At 42.4% G+C, this 23,479-nt stretch overlaps 1 protein-coding gene across 2 annotated transcripts in view; it reads right to left on the reverse strand.

Moving 5' to 3' along the window:
* Nucleotides 1–22,740, reverse strand: part of POC1A (POC1 centriolar protein A) — a 67,351-nt gene extending 44,611 nt beyond the window's left edge. The window contains exons 1-7 of one of the 2 annotated variants that reach the window (XM_067303194.1): nucleotides 22,676–22,740; nucleotides 20,689–20,773; nucleotides 17,525–17,696; nucleotides 13,456–13,635; nucleotides 12,106–12,213; nucleotides 10,549–10,664; nucleotides 5,008–5,141 (exon numbers count right to left, since the gene is read on the reverse strand). In XM_067303194.1, coding sequence (XP_067159295.1) covers nucleotides 5,008–5,141; nucleotides 10,549–10,664; nucleotides 12,106–12,213; nucleotides 13,456–13,635; nucleotides 17,525–17,696; nucleotides 20,689–20,773; nucleotides 22,676–22,693 — 813 coding nt within the window. In that variant the 5' untranslated portion in view covers nucleotides 22,694–22,740. The remainder of the gene's footprint in view (nucleotides 1–5,007; nucleotides 5,142–10,548; nucleotides 10,665–12,105; nucleotides 12,214–13,455; nucleotides 13,636–17,524; nucleotides 17,697–20,688; nucleotides 20,774–22,675) is intronic. The other variant, XM_067303195.1, reaches the window with a different exon arrangement.
* Nucleotides 22,741–23,479: the final 739 nt, after the last annotated feature.

A 23,479-nucleotide genomic window follows, 5' to 3' on the forward strand; every position in this document is an offset into this window, starting at 1 on the left:
CCAGGGGCTCGCATACGAGACGTCATGGAAAGACTGCCAAGGCTTGTCCACGCTTCGGACTATTACCCACTGCTGCTCTTCCATGTGGGCGCCAATGACACCAAGGGCAAACTGGAGACCATCAAGCAGGATTTCAGAGTTCTGGGGATGGTGGTCAAGGGTCTGGGAGCCCAGGTCATCTTCTCCTCAATCCTGCCAGTGAGGGGGATGGATGAGAGGAGGAGGAGACAGACTTTCCAAGTTCACGACTGGCTGCGCCGCTGGTGTTGGCAACAGGGTTTTGGTTTCTACGACCATGGGACCCTGTTTGAAGATCGACAACTGCTGGGGAGAGATGGGATCTGCCTCACTAAGCGGGGCACATGTGTCTGCCAACAGGTTGGCCAACCTGGTAAGGAGGGCTTTAAACTAGGAAAGACGGGGGAAGGGGAGAGTTATAGTGCCAGAGTAGTTGGCAAAAGACAGCTCAAGTCAGGATGCCTCCAGCAGGTGAATGCAGCCAGGGAAGTGCGCATGGGATGTGGCTATGGAGGATCCTCTTGTATCCCTCCTGGGAAACCTGCATGCTCGATCACCTCTCTGAAATGCCTGTACACCAATGCACGCAGCATGGGGAATAAACAGGAAGAACTAGAGATCTGAGCGCAGTCGCAGGGCCGTGATCTCATTGCCATTACAGAGACATGGTGGGATAGCTCGCATGACTGGAGTGCTGTCATGGCTGGCTATGTGCTTTTTAGGAAAGACAGGCCAGGAAAGCGAGGTGGTGGAGTTGCTCTTTATGTGAGAGAACAACTGGAATGTACTGAGCTGTGCCTAGGGGTGGATGAAGAGCGAGTCGAGAGCTTATGGGTAAAAATTAAAGGGCAGGCTAGCATGGGTGACACTGTTGTGGGTGTTTACTGCAGGCCACCTGATCAGGAAGAGGAAGTCAATGAGGCCTTCTACAGACAGCTGGAAGTAGCCTCACGATCCCAGGCCCTGGTTCTCATGGGGGACTTCAACCACCCTGATATCTGCTGGAGAGACAACACAGCTAGGCACAAACAGTCCCGGAGGTTCCTGCAGAGCATTGGTGACAACTTCTTGACACAGGTGGTGGAGGAGCCAACAAGGAGAGGTGTGCTGCTGGACCTCGTACTAACAAACAAAGAAGGACTGGTGGAAGATGTGAAGGTTGGGGGCAGCCTTGGCTGCAGTGACCATGAGATGGTGGAGTTCAAGATGCTGCGAGGAGGAGGCAGGGCAATAAGTAGGATCGCAACCCTGGACTTCAGGAGAGCAAACTTTGGCCTCTTTAGGGACCTACTTGGAGGAATCCCATGGGTTAGGGCCCTAGAAGGAAGGGGCGTTCAAGAGAGCTGGTTAATATTCAAACATCACCTCCTCCAGGCTCAAGAGCGGTGCATCCCTATGAGTAGGAAGTCTAGCAAAGGAGGTAGGAGACCTGCATGGATGAGCAAGGAGCTCCTGGCAAAACTCAACCAGAAGAAGGAAGTCTACAGAAAGTGGAAAGGGGGACAGGCCACTTGGGAGGAATATAGGAACGCTGTTGGAGTATGCAGGGATGCGACGAGGAAGGCTAAGGCCCGTTTGGAATTGAATCTGGCAAGAGATGTCAAGGACAACAAGAAGGGCTTCTTCAAATACATCAGTAGCAAGAGGAAGACTAGGGAAAATGTGGGCCCTTTGCTGAATGGGGTGGGTGCCCTGGTGACAAAGGATGCAGAGAAGGCAGAGTTACTGAATGCCTTCTTTGCTTCAGTCTTTACTGCTCAGGCCAGCCCTCAGGAACCCCAGACCGTGGAGGAAGGAAGACTTTCCCTTGGTCGAGGAGGATCGGGTTAGAGATCATTTAAGCAAACTTGACACCCACAAATCCATGGGCCCCGATGGGATGCACCCACGAGTGCTGAGGGAGCTGGCGGATGTCATTGCTAAACCACTCTCCATCATCTTTGAAAGGTCATGGAGAACAGGAGAGGTGCCTGAAGACTGGAAGAAAGCCAGTGTCACTCCAGTCTTCAAAAAGGGCAAGAAGGAGGACCCAGGGAACTACAGGCCAGTCAGCCTCACCTCCATCCCTGGAAAGGTGATGGAGCAGCTCATCCTGGAGGCCATCTCCAAGCATGCGGAGGACAAAAAGGTAATCGGGAGTAGTCAGCATGGCTTCACCAAGGGGAAATCATGCTTAACCAATCTGATAGCCTTCTGTGATGGAATGACTGGCTGGGTTGATGAGGGGAGAGCAGTGGATGTTGTCCACCTTGACTTCAGCAAAGCTTTTGGCACTGTCTCCCATAACATCCTCATAGGGAAGCTCAGGAAGTGTGGGCTAGATGAGCGGACAGTGAGGTGGATTGAGAACTGGCTGAATGGCAAAGCTCAGAGGGTTGTGATCAGCAGCGCAGAGTGTAGTTGGAGGCCTGTAGCTAGCGGTGTCCCCAAGGGATCAATACTGGGTCCAATCTTGTTCAACTTCTTCATCAGTGACCTGGATGAAGGCACAGAGTGCACCCTCAGCAAGTTTGCTGACGATACAAAACTGGGAGGAGTGGCTGATACGCCAGAGGGCTGTACTGCCATTCAGAGAGACCTGGACAGGCTGGAGAGGTGGGTGGAGAGGAACCTCATGAAGGTCAACAAAAGCAAGTGCAGGGTCCTGCCCCTGGGGAGGAATAACCCCATGCACCAGGACAGGTTGGGGGTTGACCTGCTGGAAAGCAGCTCTGTGGAGAAGGACCTGGGAGTGCTGGTGGACACCAAGTTAACCATGAGGCAGCAATGTGCCCTTGTGGCCAAGAAGGCCAATGGTATCCTGGGGAGCATCAGGAAGAGTGTTGCCAGCAGGTCGAGGGAGGTGATTCTCCCCCTTTGCTCAGCTGTGGTGAGACCACATCTGGAGTACTGCATCCAGTCCTGGGCTTCCCAGTACAAGAGGGATGTGGCACTACTGGAGCAAGTCCAGCGAAGGGCTACAAAGATGATTAGGGGACTGGAGCATCTCTCTTATGAGGAAAGACTGAGAGAGCTGGGCCTGTTTAGCTTGGAGAAGAGAAGGCTGAGAGGAGATCTTATTAACGTGTACAAGTATCTTAAGGGAGAGTGTCAAGAGGATGGGGCCAGACTCTTTTCAGTGGTGCTCAGCGACAGGACGCGAGGCAACGAGCACAAACTGAAACACAGACAGTTCCATCTGAACATGAGAAAAAACTTCTTCACTGTGAGGGTGACAGAGCACTGGAACAGGTTGCCCAGAGAGGATGTGGAGTCTCCTTCTCTGGAGATATTCAAAAGCCGCCTGGACGCAATCCTGTGCAACGTGCTCCAGGTGACCCTGCTCGAGCGGGGGGTTGGACTAGATGATCTCCAGAGGTCCCTTCCAACCTCAACCATTCTGTGATTCAAGAAACAATCATTTTGTAGAAGCCCTTAATTTAGTACAGCATCAGCCTAAAAAGGATTTTGTTGCCTTATTCTGAAGGTTTCCATTACCACAATCAGTTCTGGAATAGCTGTGATTCTCATTCAAAATTAAACACTCTTCCCCCTGCCACTGCATTTGGCCAGAAACAGCCTACAGTTTAAAGGAAAGAATTGAAAGCAGGTTCAGCTTACTATTTAATAACCAAGCACATTCCTTCTTGAAGGATGGATGAAGGGTGTAATGATACACCCATCCTTTTCCAGATAGCTACTTCCTAAGCATTCACTTGGCCAGTTAACACAAAAGATAAATATGAAAATGAGATTTAGGACAACAGTTAAAAACTTTATAGCCCTGCCTGATGTGCCTAACCACTTGCTCCAGTCTTCAAAGGAAGAAAGTTTTATGCAGTTGAGGTGTATGTTTTGGGACAGCCACCATTCACTCTTTCCTCCACACCTTTTTCCCATCCTTTCTAACATTTGAACCCCTTTGGACAGCTGTAAATCAGATCTTTCCATGAGGTGGAGCTTTAAGAAGAACGAGATTATCATTTTTCCATTGAAATTATGAAAAATGAGAGAAATGTATTAATATGCACAGTGAAAGAGAACTTATAGAATGAACTCAACCCTTTCCAGACATCAGACAACGCAATCACTAGACATAAAGCCACAAGAAGCCAGAATAATCAGTTTTGCAGCTTACAGAGCTACTGTTACTGCCTAGAATTCGCCTATCCCCCTCCACCCCCAAACAGCTTCAGGCTGTGATTTTCCCCAGCTAGCTTTTGGCATTTTACAGCTCAGCCTGAACTTAACAGAGACTAGTGGGTTAAGAATTTGTTTTGTTGCTTTCGAAAAAGGAAAGCCTTTAAAATGGGCCTGCTTTTTCCATGCCTTTGAGACCCACTCAGCACAGACAGTGAAATTAGGCTATTTGTTTACATCTAACATTTAAAAGAACAGCTCCAAGCATTCATATAATAATTAACCTTACAAGCAACACATCCAGCAGCATAGCACTAATAGGTCAATCAGCTAAATCTAACCAAACAGCAGCATTTATCACTTTCAATTAATTAATTCAGCCAGTAAACGAAAAGATGTTCCCAAAGCACACCCCAAAATACATTTCCTCCATTTTACCACCACTGTCCTTAACTGCCTGCCAGCTGAATTGCATTTTCTTTCACAGCATCCTGGCCAGGAAGCCAAGTGCTATTTGCAGTGCTTTAGAGAAAGGGAGACAGCCAGAGCTGAGGTACAGAGACTGCATGACAGGCCCAGGGTCACAGGACCTGGGGAACAGCATTGACAGCTTGCCTCAAGTCTTAGGCTTGCATCCTCAACACGGGAACTTCGTTTCTGTCTTGTTTCATCATTCTCTCCATTCCTGCCTTATCTCCTTTCAACCCCATACTCCTTCCCTCCAAAACAATGATGATTTCAAAAGTTTCCATTATTTTACACAAGGACATTTTCAAAAGACTCTGGTCATGAAGAAATCTAAGACTCGGTCACAAAGTTGTCTGGTATGTTATGGCTTTGTACACTGCTGTATAAAAGGCTTTTCCTTACCTGGTGACCATGAAGAGTATACAGAAGTCGTCCTTCTAGCAAATCCAGAATCTTAAGAGTTGAATCATTGGAAGCAGTAACCAGATAATTTCCAGAGGGGTGAAAGGAAAGACTGTTTACCACAGCACTGTGAACTAAGAATGGAAAAAATGTACACAATTATCATTGAGACCAGCTTACATAATAAGCCCAAGGCAAAATAATAAAATAAGGTACAAGCACATTCCATTATTCTGTTATAAAGTTTAACAGGAAAATTATCATCGGGGAAACATTCCACAGAACTCTTCAAAGCATTGTAGAACAAGGGCTGTATTCAATTCTTCTGAAAATGGGCACTACTTTACTGAAAGGAAAAGAAAGTTTTGCCAATTATTCTTGAGACTTAGCCCTTCAAAAGCTTCCAGTGTATCCCTGAAAACGTGTCTGTGTGCACAAGTGAGCTACATGATTCTGATCAACATATTTTACCACTGGGGAGCTGCTTTTCTCACTCCCAAACCATTTTAAAATGAAATCTCTAAGTTAGTACATTGAGAACATTAAAATTACCATGAAAGACAGACCCAGAATTGGCTTTGTTTATGTTCTTTTTGTTTGCTACTTGACTAACCAGAACTGGGTTTAAGAGACACTAGGAAAGAAATACCCGCAACTTGAAAAAAATTGTCCTGTGCAATTGAACAGGATAAATATTATTTCTTCAGACTTTCAGTTCACCTCACTGAAAATTTTAAAATAACAAGTATGAGTAGACAAACTATTCAGAGTATGAATTTCCAATAAAGCAAGCATTCCTGCATGAAGATGAAGCCAAAGAGTTATTCTGAAGAGAGCTAAAGAAAATGCTCTAGGAAAAAGTCAAACTCACTTTTTAAATTCACTGTAACATTAAACATTTACCTAATGTATGTTTTTTTTTCCTGAATTTTTTAAAAGTAAGCTGCTGAGCATATTTATTTATGGGAACATGCAGTACTTCACATATGCACAGCTTTTTGAGCGTATGTGACATTATAAAATAGTAAAACTATGCTTGAAGAGTTTTGGTTTGTTTAAATATCTAATTATTCTTAATTATACTACTTGTTTTCCAAATGTTCTGGTATCTTGAATCTACTACTACTAATTCAAAAATAAAAAATAAAAAATAAAAATCTAAACTTCCATTTCCTCAGGAGTTTAGTATACTGGTATACTTATATATTTAAGTATACTAGTATACTTACTGGTATAAGCTCAAATTGCATGTTAAAAATACTCCCTCAAAATACAATTTTAAAGACACAGCACCAAATTTTTTTTTTTGCAGATGTGGATTTGAAGCAGAAATCTGAAATAATCCTGCTCAAGTGTAAAACAGAATGCACCTACTTTTAAAGCTCTCAGAAACACTAGATATGTCAGCTTAAGTTCTTAAAGATAATTCCTCTTCACCTGGACTACTAAAAAAAAAAAAAAAACCCACAGGGAAAAAAGTCTTAATTCATCATAGGTGACTTCTAAACAGTTATTCCTGTAGGTGAATCCTGCCTCCATCACAAAGCTAGCTCTTCTCTCCCGCAATGACATTATATTATACCTTAAAAGATAAAAAAGTATAAGTGGAGTTTTTCCTCCTGAAAAAGACAGCTAAATGCATGTTTCTACTTTGAATATTTTATTTTGAATAGCTTGTAATATTCCTCATCCCTTTAACGTCTATATTTGGATAAAGGCAAGCACATACTCTGTCAACTAAAGCAAGTTCTAAAGGGAACCCCATCCGAAATAGATGGAGATAATGATACATCCTCCAAGTTCCAGAGAGTGAATAAAGTACTTCCAGCTTCGCCAAGAACCTTTTCAGACTGGAAAGGAATCACACCGGTGGTGTGCCTTGTGAGCAGTCACAGCTTCTGCATCCAAGCAGTTCTTGGCTGCCGTAAGCTCAGAGAAAGCTTTATCCATCTTCTGCCTAACCAGCTCAGACCTCCCCCCAAAGCATTCAGAACAGCACTCCCGGAAGCTCGCCAACAAGTCCTGCAACCCCAGTCCATTTCATGCTGTAACCACTGGATCAGGTGCAGCCGGAGGAGATCTCTCCCACTGACTTGTTGCTACAAGTTCACCCTTTCGCCATACAAGCCCTAGAAAAATAAGGGCCAGTTAAGAGACTGACACTGTGCTCAAGCATCGTCCTTGCACATTAACTACTAAAATCGAGTCATGGCAACCTACTGAGTGACTGAACATAACTGTCTTGAGCCTAACCATGTGCTGATTACATAAAAGTAGTAACACCTTAGGAACCAACTGTCAGAAAATAAATTGGGATGGATTTGACATAACCATGGTCCCCAATGAACAGATAACCATCATTCAGCCCCTGTCTAAAATGTAAAGCTGTACTGATTGCTCTTTCAAAACAGCAGTGAAAAATAGGTTAGGGCTGTTTCCGTGGACCTGCAGCAGATGTGCCCTACACACATTTTCACACAGGGAGAACAATTTTGGGTAATAAGCACTGGCCATTTTTTGTAGAGGTTTAACTTGCTGTACCAAAGAAGCAACCAACAGCTAGAGGTGTGAATAAAGCATTTGCCTATTCTCCTGTTCAGCAAGCGTGACCAGAGCATACTTCGCTTTGCTAAAACTCACCATACAAAAGGTTCTGCAGTTTGCTTTCTACTTCCAACTTCCTTTTACAAACGCTGTAGTTGGAAAAAGTATTGGCAACGTGAGTAATACAGCTAAAAGACTTAACAGTTTTGGAAAACAAACAAATTTTAACATGCAAGAGTCTGTGGCAGTGTAAACAGGAGGGACTACTTATCTATTAACTCCTCAGTCCAGTTTAATCTTTAAAATGGATTCCATTGAAACTAGTCAAAACTATGCACTGGTTTATCAATAGTATGACCTTATACTGAAGGAAGAGGTGCCCTCTAGTGGAATTAAGATAGCAACTTCTTTGCCTAGGAGACCATGGAACTAAATGAGATTTAGCTGAAAGGCATGCTTATAAATCCTTAGAAGAGCAGGACTCACAAACATCTTCAAAGCAACAAACTCTGCAGCCACAGTTGCATAAAATGACTGCATATAACTACCTTTGTAATTTATTGGATTCCTTTGGCTTTTATGACTATTTCTAATTCAACATTTCATGCATAATTAGGATTCATACAGTAATAGCTGTTAAAAGTAACACTCAAAAAAAATAACACTTCGATAGCAAGAGTGCCTGACTGAAATGCTATTCAGTAAGGGTGGGACACAAGGGAAACAATTCCAAGACACAAAAATAAATCTGGCAGCCAAATCTAAGCCACATTAGACTCAGACAATTTAATAGCAGTAAATGGAAAGCAGGAAGAGATCATTTCTGAGCCAAGTAATACTGTGTCTGGAAACAAGCATTGCAGATCTTGCCACTGCTTAAAAGCTAATAAAGTAGGGTAAAGGATTATCTGCCACTGTTCAAGTATTTAAACATGCTACCCTGTTTTATCAGCAGAACTTTCAAAAGGTGTTTCAAAGTTTTAATAAGGGTCACAAATTAACAATACTTATTACACCAACAATCACACTTCAGCATATTTGGTGTTGCACTGATACAGTTACAATTAATTGGAATGACCATCATTAAAAGGCTTTACTTCCACTAGATTTTAACTACTAGGGAACTAGAAGTGATTGTGAGTCTGTGAGAATAACTGAAGAAATTAAAAAAAAAAAAAAAAGTCACTTTATATTGGAGTTCTAGGAGCTCAGTCTGGTTTAAAATTGAAAGAGAGCTTAGAGTGCTTGGTTTGACCACACAGGGAGAATACATTTGATAAAAGGACCTTAAATTTAGAAGCCGAGAATAAAACAAAATCAAGTTGCAAGAAGCTGATGCTAGAAATAAGACATGACTTTTATCCAGGAAGAAAACTGTTCCAATGATGGTCATGTCACTATCAGCACTTAACGGTAAGACTATATCATCACAGTAGTCTGTCTTTACCATATGCAAAGAGTGAAAGAACAGCCCTCTCTATACAGCAGAAGTACTAAAGGATTCCAAACTTTGCAGACTTCCTAGCAAGCTCTTTTTGCAGATCTCTTTTCAAGTTTCTTATGGAACCCAAAGGACTTTCATAATCTTAATAGCTTCTCTGCAGATAATCTGCATTTGCTTTGAGATGAGTAACTCCCACTGCTCTCATCTGCATCAGGAGGTCTAGTCTTTCACAGGTTGCTGTAAAGAAAGACAAACAGAAGAACTCTGCTCTTTAGACCTTGCTACAGCTTACTCTGCCCTTCTGTATCAAGATATAGGGAAACTAGAGAACTCATATTGAAAGAATATGCAAATTCTTTCACTGCCTGAATGAGTGAGTAAAGAGACATATATAGTCTAAAGACTTCAAAAAGAATTATATAAAGCCAGGACCAAGAGCTTTAATTTAGAACTCAGTTTTTGGCTTTGAACTTACAAAGTTAGCAAGAATCAACTGCAAACTAAGTAACTACTCTGCCTTTTCTGCCTGGCATTTGCTGCGAGGCTGTAGCAGCAGGAGTTCCCAAACTGGCACTGTATGATGTGGATGGCAGAAAGAACAAGATACCAAGCTCCAAGCCTATCTCTCTGGTATGCTTTATTAATATGCTGGAAGTGGTCTTTATGAAAAGCTAACAGAAAATTAAGCTTAGTAAGCCATCTGTACTGAAAACAGTGCCTGAGAATGCATGGATTTACAAAATACTGTGGCATCCTTAAAAAAATCATTTGTACTAAAGGAAAGAAGGGGTACATTAAAGTTACTAATATGCACAAAACAGTACAATTAAACTCAAAGAAGCTTACAGGGATGGAAAAGGTCCTTTGTTACTACACAGTTCTACCAACTGGCAGCACTAATCAGTTGGACTGGAACAGGTAATAGGGTGGAGTTGCCACGTGGAAGCTAAGGGGAAAAAAAGATGTAGACTCCTACACATAGGGCAAGCTACGCCAAGGACAAACCAACCCTAAAAACCAAAGGAGACACTGGAGGGGCAATTGTAAACATGAATTATGGTCTAGATTTGCAATCTATTGGTTTTTATTTTCCTCTTCTCTTAACTTTTTATAATTTTCTCACGAATAACTTAACCTTTTGCTTTGCTAGAATGAATCCGATTTTTCCATAAGCCTATCTGGTGGCAAAGGCCACATCCTGTCTATTGCGCATCATTTCTTCAAGAACAGTAAATACAAACCAAATTGCATTGCGGATAACACCTCTGCACACCTGCAACATGGGACAGTTTTAGTGTTGGGGATTTTTTTTGCATTTTTTGATGATGGGTAGGGAGGAAGAAATCAGCACTGAGGTGTTTCTCACCAGTATGGCATCAATCTTGGGGCTAATACAAAGCAAACCATAAGGTCTGGTGAAAAAAGGCTTCCCTGGCAGGCCTAAGTCAGCGCCTTTCTGGAAAACCAGCAGGTAACAGACAGTCCTTGGACTTCAGATAACTCCATATTTTAATATGGAAAGATAAGATTTTTTTTACAAGATCTTAACTTGCCTTGATAATGTTGGAGAAGTCTATTCATCCTAACGTCCCACACCTTCACTGTGTTATCTGTACCAGCTGCAGCAATGCATGTACCACTGGGATGAAAATCCACATGATTCACAAACCTGTAAATTGCAGTTAAATCCAATGATTTACATTCAACTCTTGCTTAAGATTGGAAAAGGTCTTTTCAAGGAGTGAAGCGACATCTTAATACATTGACCATTATGGAAAGGAGGAAATTACTTAAGAGGGATTCGGCAGTATGAAGTATTTTCAAGACCTTGCTTATAATCCTAAGTAGAATGTAGGATCATATCTAAACACACCTATCTCCAAAGTTTTGCATTACAGTTGTAGGAGTTGTAGATTAAAGCCTCCTGAAGTTTGATGGGTCCAACTGTTACAACATTTTCAAGTGTTAAAGTCTGCATAATACATGACTTTTAATAAATTAACAGTATTTCTAGACTGGTGTGTACAAAACTCAGATTGTTCTGTTATTACCCTTAACTAATTTTAAGATGGAACTTCATGAATTTGTGCCTGAAATCATATGTTGCCACTTAAAAGATAGCAGGGCTGAGACCAGATTTCCTTCCGGACTTGTATGCCATCACCTTTTAATTTGGACGTATAACTAAAATAGAACCTTTAGAACCTTCAATGAAAGGCACCTTTAACACCTCATCCAATCCATGCAAGAAATTAGGTAAGATAAATAACACTGAGCTCTTGTATCAAATGCTGAGGAAGCTGAGAAATTTCAGTTGGTTGTTTGGAGAATCCACGTTCTTAAATGCATTGGAAAAAATAATGCTGCCTGAACATGTCTTTAATGTCATGGTATATTATCTCAAAGCAACAGAACTGTGTGCTTAAAAACAATTCAATGCAGCAAGAAACCAGAAAGATTCCAGTCTCAGTTCACTGATGACTTGTTCTGTATTTCTGGACAATTTAACTTCTGCTGTGGCTCAGCATTCCCTATCAAAAAATATTCCTGCATTCAACAGCCGAGTAGAACACAAAGTTTTTATTTAAATAACTCTTTAGCATTCTCAGGATCAAACAAATAATCCAGGTACCAATCTGTCGGTACACTTCTGCTCTTAGAATTTACTTCATCAACTGAGAGCACAATAAAAGTTTGACAAAGCTAGAAGAAGGAATTGGGAACTTAATTATCTCCAAAAATGAATAATAAGAATTAAAAACAAACAAACAAAAAAAACCCAAGGCTTGCCATATTGGACAGTTATTGAAACTGAATTCTCAAGGTCCCAATCTGGACAAGTCATAACAAGATCAAAGCAATTCTGGAAGCTTTTTGAATCACGTTCCCCACTGGCTGCTTCTGTAATAAATGCTAAAAGCTAATTTGACTCCATCTATAATGACATCCACATTATTTTCAAGCCCAATGGCAAGAGACTGGGAAAAACGATTGCCAGGACAAGAATCATTTCTCTTACTGCAGCCACAAAAAGCAGGTGCACGTTCACCAGGCATCCCCGTTTCAGCAATCACAACAAGGCTGGTCCTCGCGCGCTGCCAGGTACTTACCCCCCGTGCTCACAGAAGGAATGTATACATTCTCTGCTGGTTTTATCCCACAGCTTCACAGTTTTGTCATCGCTGGCTGACACTATTAACCGTCCATCAGGAGAGAATCTAAGACAAAAATTACAGCACTTAAGTGCCCTCCCCCCCAAAAAAGTGTATAGGGTCAACTGGATTCAGCCAGCTGTCAAGTTATGCCAGTAAACACACCTCACTCTTCCAACAGTCACACTGGTATCAGTGAGACTACAAATGCAATTGCCACAGGTTGAGGAAAAAAGCAACCCCTAAGTCCTCAAACTACCCATAAGTCCACAAGTGCATTAAATTACCCTCAAGAAAGTCTTCAGTCTGACTTAAGATCTCCTAACCTACTTGTTTTAATTTAAGTGCATCTCAAGTTGTTTCTATATCCTGATTCCAAACAATTCCTGTGTTTGCCACAAGTATTTGAAGTAATAATTACTCCCAAGATAGCAGCTACAGTAGGAGAATGTATTAAGCTCCCATCTTAACCTTTCATACACAAGAGGACACCAGAAACGAGCGCATCTCTCTAGAGGCATGAGTTTACAGGAGTCTCTAACTGTAGAATAAGATGCATATTGGAAAGCAGTCTTCCTGCTCTACTGTGGGTATCTACAGTACTACCAGTTGCCGCCACCACCTGGAAGAACTCTAGTGGACTTATCACCTACAGAGAAACTATGGCTTTACCCTAAATACACACATACATAAAGTTCCTCAGAAATCTGAGATGGATACCTGAAAACCAAATTTTTAAGACAGTTAACAGGAAACAATGCTTCTATTTTGGCAGTGCTTCCAGTATGTTATGTGCTTTTTTGTTATCATTAGAAAAAGCAAGACTATCACTAGGCAGTCCTTGTGAATGTCTACAACAAATAACTTCACATACCAAAACGCTTATAGATGATTCTCTTCCTGTTCTCATAAGTGTCCTCCTTCTCAAAATAAGGGAAGGCACGAAGCACAGATAATCATTTTTAAATAGAGGCACGACAAGCCTAACAGTAACCAAACTGAGATCATATATAATCTCTCATTCTGCTTCTGTGGCAACTTTGATGTATAAAATTCTCACTACCAAGTAAAACTGAAACAAGGATCAAATAGCTAAGCAGGAAAGCCTGCTTTAGAAAAGATGATTAAAGAAATACAAAATGGCTACACAACTATTATCTGAGGAATCTCTCTGTAGCTTAGCAATGTCTTTCAGTCAATGGGCACATTTGAATTAGCCTAAATAGAAGCATGTTACACAAAGTCATCATGATGCTTGACTTCAAAGGACAGATCACCATCACTATTTTTTCAGAAATCTGTACTTACTTGGCACAACGAACCCAGTTTATGTGTTGACTGAGTGAGAATAGAAACTTCTGCCTGTGAACTGTCCACACTTTGACCGTTTTATCATCGGAAGCTGTAACCAAGGACTGGCCATCACTGGAGAAATGAACGCTTCTTACAGTTGCCGTATGAGCCTTGAACACAGTAGATTCTCCTTTGCTGTACAGAATGAAAGAATATGTTGAAACTGCCTAATAAGACAGCAAAGACACTTCATATCTGAAAACATTAAGTTTCTGTATGCTAACCAGTACTATTAACCATTATTTTTATAGGAACTCTATGTTTACATTAGGAAACAAATATTGATCAAGCCTGTATAGTTCCACGAGCTTGTTCAGAACATACAGTTGAAACAAATTGTTCTACTTTGGTACTGGAGCCCAATCCAACTTGAAACAATCTACATGGCCTATAAAGAGGCAAAAACGCCAATTTGTGCAACTATTTAAAAAAAAAACAAAAACCCCCCACATTTACAGAAGCAACATCAATATAAGAAAGAGGCTAAGATTCTATACTGTTACCAGCTCCTTTACTGCAACGCAGGTAAGAAGGGAGTAAATGGTTTCACAGTTCATTCAGATAAATTCAAGCAAGCAACTACTACTGTAATGGCCTATACTCCAGCTGAACGCTTCCTATACAGAATCATACAAGAAATAATGCAATAAATTTGGAATGCCTGACATTATACATAATTGAGTAAAGCTACCATTAATGCAATCTGGACAAGACGAAAGAAAAGTATTACTAATTCTTCTTTCTCCAGCATTTCCCAATAAACGTAAGGGATTATTTTTCTTGTGAATAGATGCAAGACAGGGTGCAACGGATTTCAGTATCCAGTAGGTGTATTTTGGATCAAGAGTCACGGAACGTCTCTACAATGTCTACTGAACTACCACGAATGCAAAATTCACAGACAGAAGTGAACAACAGAAAAACATAGTGGTTTGTTCCCTTTTCCATTAGCATTTAAACAGTCAAGTTTTATAGTGAGGTTGCTGGAAAACCAGAATCTCTCATTATACACCGAATTCTACACGACTACGGAAACTCTAAAAGCAGAAAATCAAAATACTCTATACCTTCCAACAATATTCCCTCCCTCTTCAAAAAAAGGTCAGAGCTGCCTAGTTTCACTTAATCCTTATTTGCCAGAAAGCAAAGAACAACATGAAAGGTTGCTTCTTTGGAAAGTTTTCTTTTTGTCAAAAAACACAGAACATCCCCAAATCTGATAAAAACTTGTAGCAGAAACACAAAATGGCAAAAATCCGTAAATATGGCTTGTAAAAATACAAAACTCCAGAAGAGAAGTCCACACACGAGGGTAGCATTAACTCTATCTGTAACATGCTGCCCTTGAAAGGGACTGCAAGATCTCAGATTCTTCAGAAGCAAAGTCCTGTTCCACAGACAGGCTGTGATACATGTAATCCCTTGAAATTCAGAGTTTGCTCTTCTACAAATACCAGGGAGAGCTTTCCTGTCTCTTTACAATCCATTTGTGCACTTGCTCTAGAAGGAAATAACAGTAATTCACCAGTGTTTCAGTTCCTTCACTCAGCTGGCTTCAAAGTCTCAGTAATTCTGGAAACGAGCAACAAAGAGCATTTAAGAAGATTAGCAATCTTTTTTTTCAAATGCTTCTTTTTAAAGACTGATATGGACATTGCTGGAAAGCATGATCTCTCAATAAAAATATGACTTTCCTCAAGCAGAATACCTTCAACAGCAAGGCTACTAACTTTTGTGCCTTGCTAACCTCAGATTAGCACTTCAACTTTTTAATTACTTCAGCAGAACAATAGCCACCTTCTGCGTTTTCCCCTGTCAATAGGCAGAACGCACTCCTTTTAATCACACTGCAAAACCTGCAAGTCAAAGGTTGCAATTCTGATTCAACCTCAATGCCTGTTTTTTTGCTACATCTAGAGAAGGTAAATTGACAGAGAATACTAAATAAGCACAGATTAAAGGAATACCGTGGTGCATGGCAACGTGACTGGAATAACAATAACTCCCTTTCCATGCTGGCCCTTTTCTGATGTGACAGCTATAGGTACAGCTTAGACCACAGAGCGCTCACATCCCCAAGCAACTAAGATAGCATCACCCAGCACAAATCATTTAAGTTCAGTTTTCCCATTACATCCCAGTCCTTTCTTACAATTTATACGTTGGCGGCCAAGAAAGCCAAGAAGTTCACTTTATAATTTATTTTCAGCATTACATATATTAGCAGCACAGCACTGGAAATAGTAAAAAGATACTGTCAATCTTTCTCTTTATTCTGGATGGATGAGCAGCAAGGTTAAATTTTAATTGAATGCAATTTACCTGGTATCCTTTAATAATGTATATGCTAGCATGTCATTCTGATTATTTCTTTCAGGGAAGTTTAACTAAACTGAATTATAACTGAAATTACAAGCTGCACATTTTAGTTCTACTTCACTATAAATCAAGTTTAACTTTATCCAGTTTCTACCATATTTATAGTATAGTCACCCATCATTATGAAAGCACTGTGACAGTTCTGTAGTTAAAGGATATATTGGAATTTGCAATAAAAGCAGGGAATAAACTTTTGTCACACGTGAATAATTGCATATCTGCCCCAGCTGTATAACTCACTCGGAATACAAAATGAATGTTGGGTATTTACAAGAGTTCAGGCATTCTGGCAGTTTCAGGGGAGCAGCTTGATGGTTGGGCATGGGGAGAAGTGGGGAGATAAACCTCATTTAGCTTGGAGCAGAGAAAAAGTATTGCTCTAGCAAACATTAGCACAGATTTTAAAAAGCCACTTTCAGAATGTATCAGTTCCATAGCACAGGCTACTTTAGGTTTAATAAATCATCAAATTCATCAAAATCATCAAAAAAGCTTCCAGTGGTTGATCACAACCAGAAGAACTCAACAAAACCAAATAACCAAAAATGTTTTCCCAGGTTCCTGAAGCGACATGTTTATAATAAACTTGGAGGGGGTATTAAATCTGTTTTCTCTAACACCACACACATCAGGGCTGCTTCTCCCGCGGTTCCAGAGACAATGCTTCTGCCGTCCTTAAGAGTAGCAATTTACAAGCTCAGAAGCAAAGAAACCTCTTTATGTGGCAGTCCATCCACAGAGAGGATTCCACAAGAAGAAACACTGGCAGCTGCTTTTCTGCATCTCAGCTACAAAAAGCTTCTCATTACTGGGAGCAAAATCATGTTTTCAAGTAGAATTTTGCAGCTCTCTCCCGACTGCTTTGTATTTCAATTAAATGTTCCTTACTGAAGAGACATATCATGTAAAACACAACATCACGGACTAGAACAATACAAGTTACGAGACCTTTCAGCCAAGGATTATCAAGGACTTAAGCGTTAATGAATTAAGCCAACCAAACTCTCTACTCAAAAATGGAAATTTCATAATTATATAGGAAAGACAACAAGGTACACAAATGGTAAGTAAATAGTTGTTAATCACATGCAAGCTCACAAAAATGTCAAAATACAATCAAGGTCATCTTCTATCTTACTAATATGCCATCCTTCACTATCAATGGAACACAGTTTCTACCTTTAGACCAAGAAATAAAGATTAAAAGCTACATAAGTTTGGTGGACTACAGCAAGCAGGCAATTTAGTAACCTCTACCCTGATCACAGAACAGGTATCTCCATCACTAAACCCCAACTTGTGCTTCAGCACCTTACTTAACACTGGCAGAGAAGCAAAGGAGCAATTTGCCAAGAAAAAAGACAAGGGGAGGGAGGGGAAGAAGCATCAAACAGCCATTGCTGAGTTATATTAAATGGCTTGTTATATTAGCAGAAGTTAATACTGACACTCTAAGCTTTGCAAAGGATTTTAGTTTCATTTTCAACACTTTTTCAAGACCAAGTTAAGTTACCTCTCCTCTGTCAGAACTGCCAGGTAAAATGGTTGTCCATTCCTTTAAACAATTCCCAATTCTAGACATGGAGAACTGCTATCAAGAAAAGGGAGAAATCTCAAACCATAGTTAAACTTAGTATATACTTACACACTGGGAATCCATAAACGAACTGTTTTATCTCTAGAGCCTGAAGCCACAAGGTGGCCAGAGGGTGAAAACTGAACACACATCACTGCATCTTTGTGGCCCACAAAGCGATAGGCTCTCATCTGAGGTCTCATACTCCAGATCATCAAGCACGAATCCATTGAGCCACTTGCTGAATTGAAAATGGAAAGGAAAAAGAAAAAACACACAAAAACAAGCTTACATTAATTCTTCTCCAGTTACACTTAAACTATCTTTCACACTCAATTCAATATCACAGCTTCCAGCAATCTCAAGCACATTGTCCTTTGAGCATTAAACCTTGTTAACATGTTGCATATTGTATATTAGTAATTCAAACAGAGTCATGTATCAGATGGATTGACATTTCTACCACTAAGAGTCAGTTCATGCAATAGCTACAGAGGCAAAAGCCATGCAAAAGTTGCAAAACTTCTAAATAAACACACGCTAAGGAACCACATAACCTTCATCCATAGAATGCTTATCTCATAGCTTTTCTTTTTTATTGGGAAGCAGTCCCTCTACTCACACCCACTTTTCCATTCTCATGTCTACTTCTACCCTCACCTGTTAAGAAGCCCAGTAACTGCAACTTGCCTTTACTCTTGGGCTCCTGAGAAAGGGATGGAACAGAGCAAGGGCCTGCTCCTAACAGGAAGAGTAGAGAAAGGAAAGGACCAAAGGCAGAAGAGAAGAGAAGGGGCTGGAGGGAGATCCCAGAGAGCAGAGATTTGACTTACTGAAATGAGGCTGTCCCCGAGGACAGATGCTGCTATTCCAAGGTCTCCCTCAGCAGCAGGAGCAAAGGGTCATGCAAACAGGAGGCAGAAATCAGGTGCGCATGCTACACCTGCTGCAAGCATAACTTACCCCGTCTTGTTCAACACAGGCTGCCTGCTTTGCCTAGCATCCCTGCGGGACACACTGCTGCGGGCAGATGCCGGCTCTCTTGGCCAGCTCCAACTTGACAGCAGCACATTTTTCAAATGAGAGCTCCCAGACTTCCCCATGCCACTGAACTTCATACAAGCTATACACCTCTCCCTGTCTGAAGGGAGAGAAACTGGTCCCTGCCAAGAACACTAAGCAAAAATTTTCCCAAATGCAACTTCATTTCAGTCTAAAATTCCCCGGCTCAGGTCCCAGTACCAACTCAGCACAGGGGAAACCGAAGAGTTGCTCTTCCCCTAAAGCCTACCATGCCGTGCAAGTGTGCAACACAGGGATCCTAGTGATTTGCAGAAGGGCAAATATATAGCAGGGGCAACCTAGCAAAGAGAAAAATACTAGGTGGCAAGTCTCAGAAAAAGTGACAGTAAAAATACCACTTCAAATCAATTTTATGCCTAAATAACAGAAAACTTTGTAGATTTTCCACAGGCAAGTACAGGGTATACGCATCTTAGCCTGCCAACAAACCAAAGCTGCATCTGTATCTCCCTGCCCAAGTGCCAAGTGGGGCACATCTCCAGGGAAAGCTTAAAATGCTCCAAGGAAAAAAAAGGATCAGTTTGATGGTAGGTTCTGATACTGCAGTAGGATAATTACAAGGAGATTTCAGTTCATTAGCATTATGGCAAAATACCAAATAGCTTTTGCTGGAAATGTCCTTTTATTTCACAGTCATTTCAACACAAAAATAATAGTTATCTCTTTTCCTGCTATCGATTCAGGATTAATATATGCCCATTTCAAACAGGGTCATTCATTATGCATGTCCCCTGGGGATGGGGGGGAAGAGAAGTCTTATCTATTTGTCACTTCAATTGAGTTTTTTTTTTTTAATTTTGTTTCATGCAGGCAACATCTTTCCTTAAGGATATTAAGATTTAAGGGGAGACAATATCAAGACATTTAAACTTTAGTTACAACTACACTAAGTCACTGTCTGGTAAAGATACTAAATTGCAATACGACAGCTTCCCCAGTTCCAGTGCTACATAATTTAAGGAAAATAATGCTCTACCATCTCAATAAAGCACTTGAATAGGATGCTGGTGACCTGTTGACAGTAACTATTATCATTACTGGATTGAGCCAACAATCTAATGGAATAACAAAGACCTAGTCCTTTAGGTCTGGTTGCTTTATTTTGGGGGGTGGTAAAGGAAGGAAGGTGGAGATAAATTTTATAAACCTCCTAGAAAGAGTCAAGTATACGTGACTGACCTGACAGTAACTAAAGAAAAACAATTCTTAGAATTTGTTTCCTTTCTTACTGGATCTCATGTATAACGAATACCAAGAATAACACTTTCATGATCTAGTAAGAGGAAGCCAAGGCCCATGCGCTACTTCTGAAAGGCCAATAGAAAGCAATGCTAAACTACATTCAAAGCATCCTTGCTAAACAGATTTGTACTCTCTGGATAAAGTTTTAGGGATCCACAAACACAATCACTGATGCAGATGCAGAATGAATTATTGCTCTGCAAGTAAAGATGGAGGGAGTGGAAAGAAAAAGATAGTAGACAACAATAAAAACAGCAGAAGGTATTCCAAGACTGGGGGTCCAAGATGAATTCGATTAAAATTAATTTCCCTCCAACTTCCAGAGTGTTTTGTAGGCTGCTAGATCAGAACAGGATTATTACAGGTACCATACAGCTACCTATAGCTAGTGGTCTTCCATCATTTCTGCCTTACTTCTCTGCAAGCCAAAGTGATGTTCTCACACATCCACCATGCATGTAGACTGCTCTGAGCAATGACTTCACTAAAAGCCAAAAAACCTACTGGTTCCTTCTCAATGCACAGCTGAGAGCTGACTACAGCTTGGCTCAGTAGATAGCAACTACGACACAAGCCTTGGCATAACCAGTGGAAGATGGAGGAGGAAAGACTCTTGTGCAGGGGAAGGAAGAGTAAGGTTTTACTTTAAGCGTACTACTTGAAAGCATGGCACGTGAAGTGACATGCAATGCTAGATGCCCCTAAAGCTCTAGCAGGATGCACACAATCAACCACCTCTATGTTTAGCAGCACAATTTTTTAAAGCACGCATAGAAACATATACCTCTTAAACCTGAAAATAAGATATTTGCTCTTTTATAACTCAGTACCTCCACAGCTCCCTTCATTTAACTGAGACACATTCTTTCTTTATTTCCTGACCATCAAAACACAGAGAGATGATTTACCCAGTTGTTTCTTATTGAGACTGAAGTCCACACTAGTGACAGCATCTCTGTGGCCTTTGAAGTGTCTCTCTAGGGATGGATCTTCCTAAAAGACAATAATGTTTAGAGACTATAGATTAAGAGCTATCTTGGCACAATAAAAGCATTTTATTTTTGTGACAAGCTAACCAAACCATATGTTCATGCCATGCAAGCCCAAGAATTCGGGGCAGAAAACCAGCAAGTTCTAAGACTGTTTATGCATCCTTCCTCCCTGATCCTAAGTCAATATACTCCCAGTGAATTAAAGTTCTTTACTCTGCTTTTCACGCTGCTGCCAGACTGATTCCACAATCCCACGAAAGCATAAAACAAGTCATGGTCCTATACCATAATGCAAGGACTCAGATACTCAGCATCTTATATGAAATACCTGGCAAAAGAAGCACTTGCAGGTAAGACAGTCTATGATTTAGCACGGCAGCCTCATAAAGAGATAGGATGTGGGCTGCCCAGCTCCTCAAATGGATTTTAATGTTTTCAAATGGGTCTATGTCTCCCACTAACACCTTACCTCATTGCTACAGATATGTACATCTCGCAATACAAATTGTGAATTTTGCATATATTTACAAGTTTGAAAAGGGAAAATTATCCAAGCTGATATAACCACCTAGATCTTAACAAACTTGTGCAAACCATTTGTACATATCTGCAAAATGCTTCCCACTGCTCCTGGTGCAGAGACACCAGAGCTGGCTTTGGAACAGATCAGTCATGTTGATGCACCACCTGAGCAAGCAATCGAGCACAGCTTTGTTCTTACAGCTGCTCAGCTCAGCCCAGATGTAGCCAAGAGCTCACTGTTTGCACAAAAGGAACAAACTTGCAAGAGTTAGCATGCCCATCAAAACAGACAGGTAATATCAGAACAACAACAAAAAGGACTGACTGCTACCATTTCCCTGTGGCTGACACATGCAGTGTCTCCCTACACAGAAGGTTCCAGCAAAGGCCAAGCAAGGGGGGGGGGGGGGGATCAGGTGAAAAAAATGCAGAGAGAACCATTATAACAAAGTAAAAGATTTGGCCAAGCTTCAGAACAGGTTTATCAGTTCCCAAACCCCACTCCCATTCACACAGACTGTTTCTCTGGCAGCGCAGCAACTGCCTGCCCCCAGCCTTCCTCACCTGCCCCCTACAAACACAAGAATTAGTCTGTACACCCACACACCATCTCCAGCAGACCACAGCACCCTCTCAGGCCCCGGCCTACTCCCTCCCAGAACATGACCACAGAATCCCCCCAGTTTGCTCCAGCAAAGGCTCCAGCTAACCATAGTTTCCCCCCCCCCCCCAAGTACCCCACCAAGTGTGCACAAAAAGCATCCAGGTTCTGAAGAACCAGGCTCCACACGCCCAGGCCTGACCCTCCCCACACCCACAGCCCAGCCTCAACTGGCCCAAGGCTCCCCCTAACCCCAAACCTGCCCCCCCCACCACACTCACACGCCTACACTAGCACCCCCCCAACCTAGCCCCCACCCGCAGCCCAGCCCCAGCTGCTCCAGGCCCCACTAAGCCCAGGCCTGTGCCCCTGCTGCACAGCGCAGCCCTGGCAACACTAAGGCCTCCAAGCCTTCACCTGCCGCACAGCCCAGCCAAACAAGGCCCAGGCCCTTCTCCCCAGCACAGCCCAAGCCCAGCAGCACTACGCCCCCCAAACCCGGGTCTTTACCCCCGTGCAGCCCAGTCTCGGCAACGCTAAACCCTCCCCCAAGCTTAGGCCTTCCCTCCCCCCCCCAAAACCTGGGCCTTGCCCCACACACAGTCCAGCCCCGGCAACACTAGACCCCCCCGCCCCGCTGAGCCCAGCTCCGGCAGCACTAGCCCCCCCCCCCCCAAACCGGGGCCTTCCCCCCTCCCTACAACCCAGCGCCAGCCGCACCAGGCCCAGGCTCCCCCCCGCACAGCCCAGCCCCGGCAGCCAAAGCCGCTTCCCCCTCACCAGGCAGGCGGCCGCCATGACACCCTCCCGCGCGCCGCGATTCGGTTTCCGCGCCTCACGCGCCCCCTTAGTAACGGCGCCCGCCCTTAAAGGGGAGCGCCCGCCCTTAAAGGGGAAGGCCGGGGCGGCCCGCGCCCTCCGACGGGAAACAGCGCCCCCTGGCGGCGGCGGGCGGCGGCGCTCCGCCGGCTCCGGCCCTTTCAAGCGGGGCGGGGGGCGCGTTGGGGTCCCTGAAGTCCAGGAATGCACGGATTTCTCTTTCCTGTGTTTTACAGACCCAGCTTTAGATTCTGTCAAGCACCAGATTCCTTGCTCTTGATCATCTGACAAAGGGGGCATAACCCTTGAGGCTGAATCTGGACCAGAAATGATTTGCTACTACACCTAACTAAGAATTAAAAAGAAAAAGAAGTTTCCCTGAATCAGGCCAAGCAATCAAGCTCTCCAATTCCCAGAAAGAAATTCATCAGGTATCTTGCTTAAACACATATCTGTGCCTTTTATAACTTTTTTTCTTTTCTTTTTTAAAGATTAACATCTTAATTGTCTCTTGATGCAGAGAAAAAAACATTTGTTTTCTTAAGGAAAAGAAGAGTCAGATGGATGGTCTGACAATTTCAAACCTCTTCCTCCTCTGCCAGGAGCTTTTGCTTTGGGCAATGTCCGAACGCACCTCTCCCATGGCCAGCTACAGCTTTTCTTTTTTTCCTTTTTTTTCCTCCTCCCTGGAACAGCAAACACTGAGACAGTTTCAGCGCCTGCCACCCCCAGCGCAGCCGTGACTTGTCCCTGGCGGCAGCGTGG

The sequence above is a fragment of the Apteryx mantelli genome, chromosome 12 (genome assembly GCF_036417845.1).
Source record: "Apteryx mantelli isolate bAptMan1 chromosome 12, bAptMan1.hap1, whole genome shotgun sequence".
NCBI classification, from domain to species: domain Eukaryota; kingdom Metazoa; phylum Chordata; class Aves; order Apterygiformes; family Apterygidae; genus Apteryx; species Apteryx mantelli.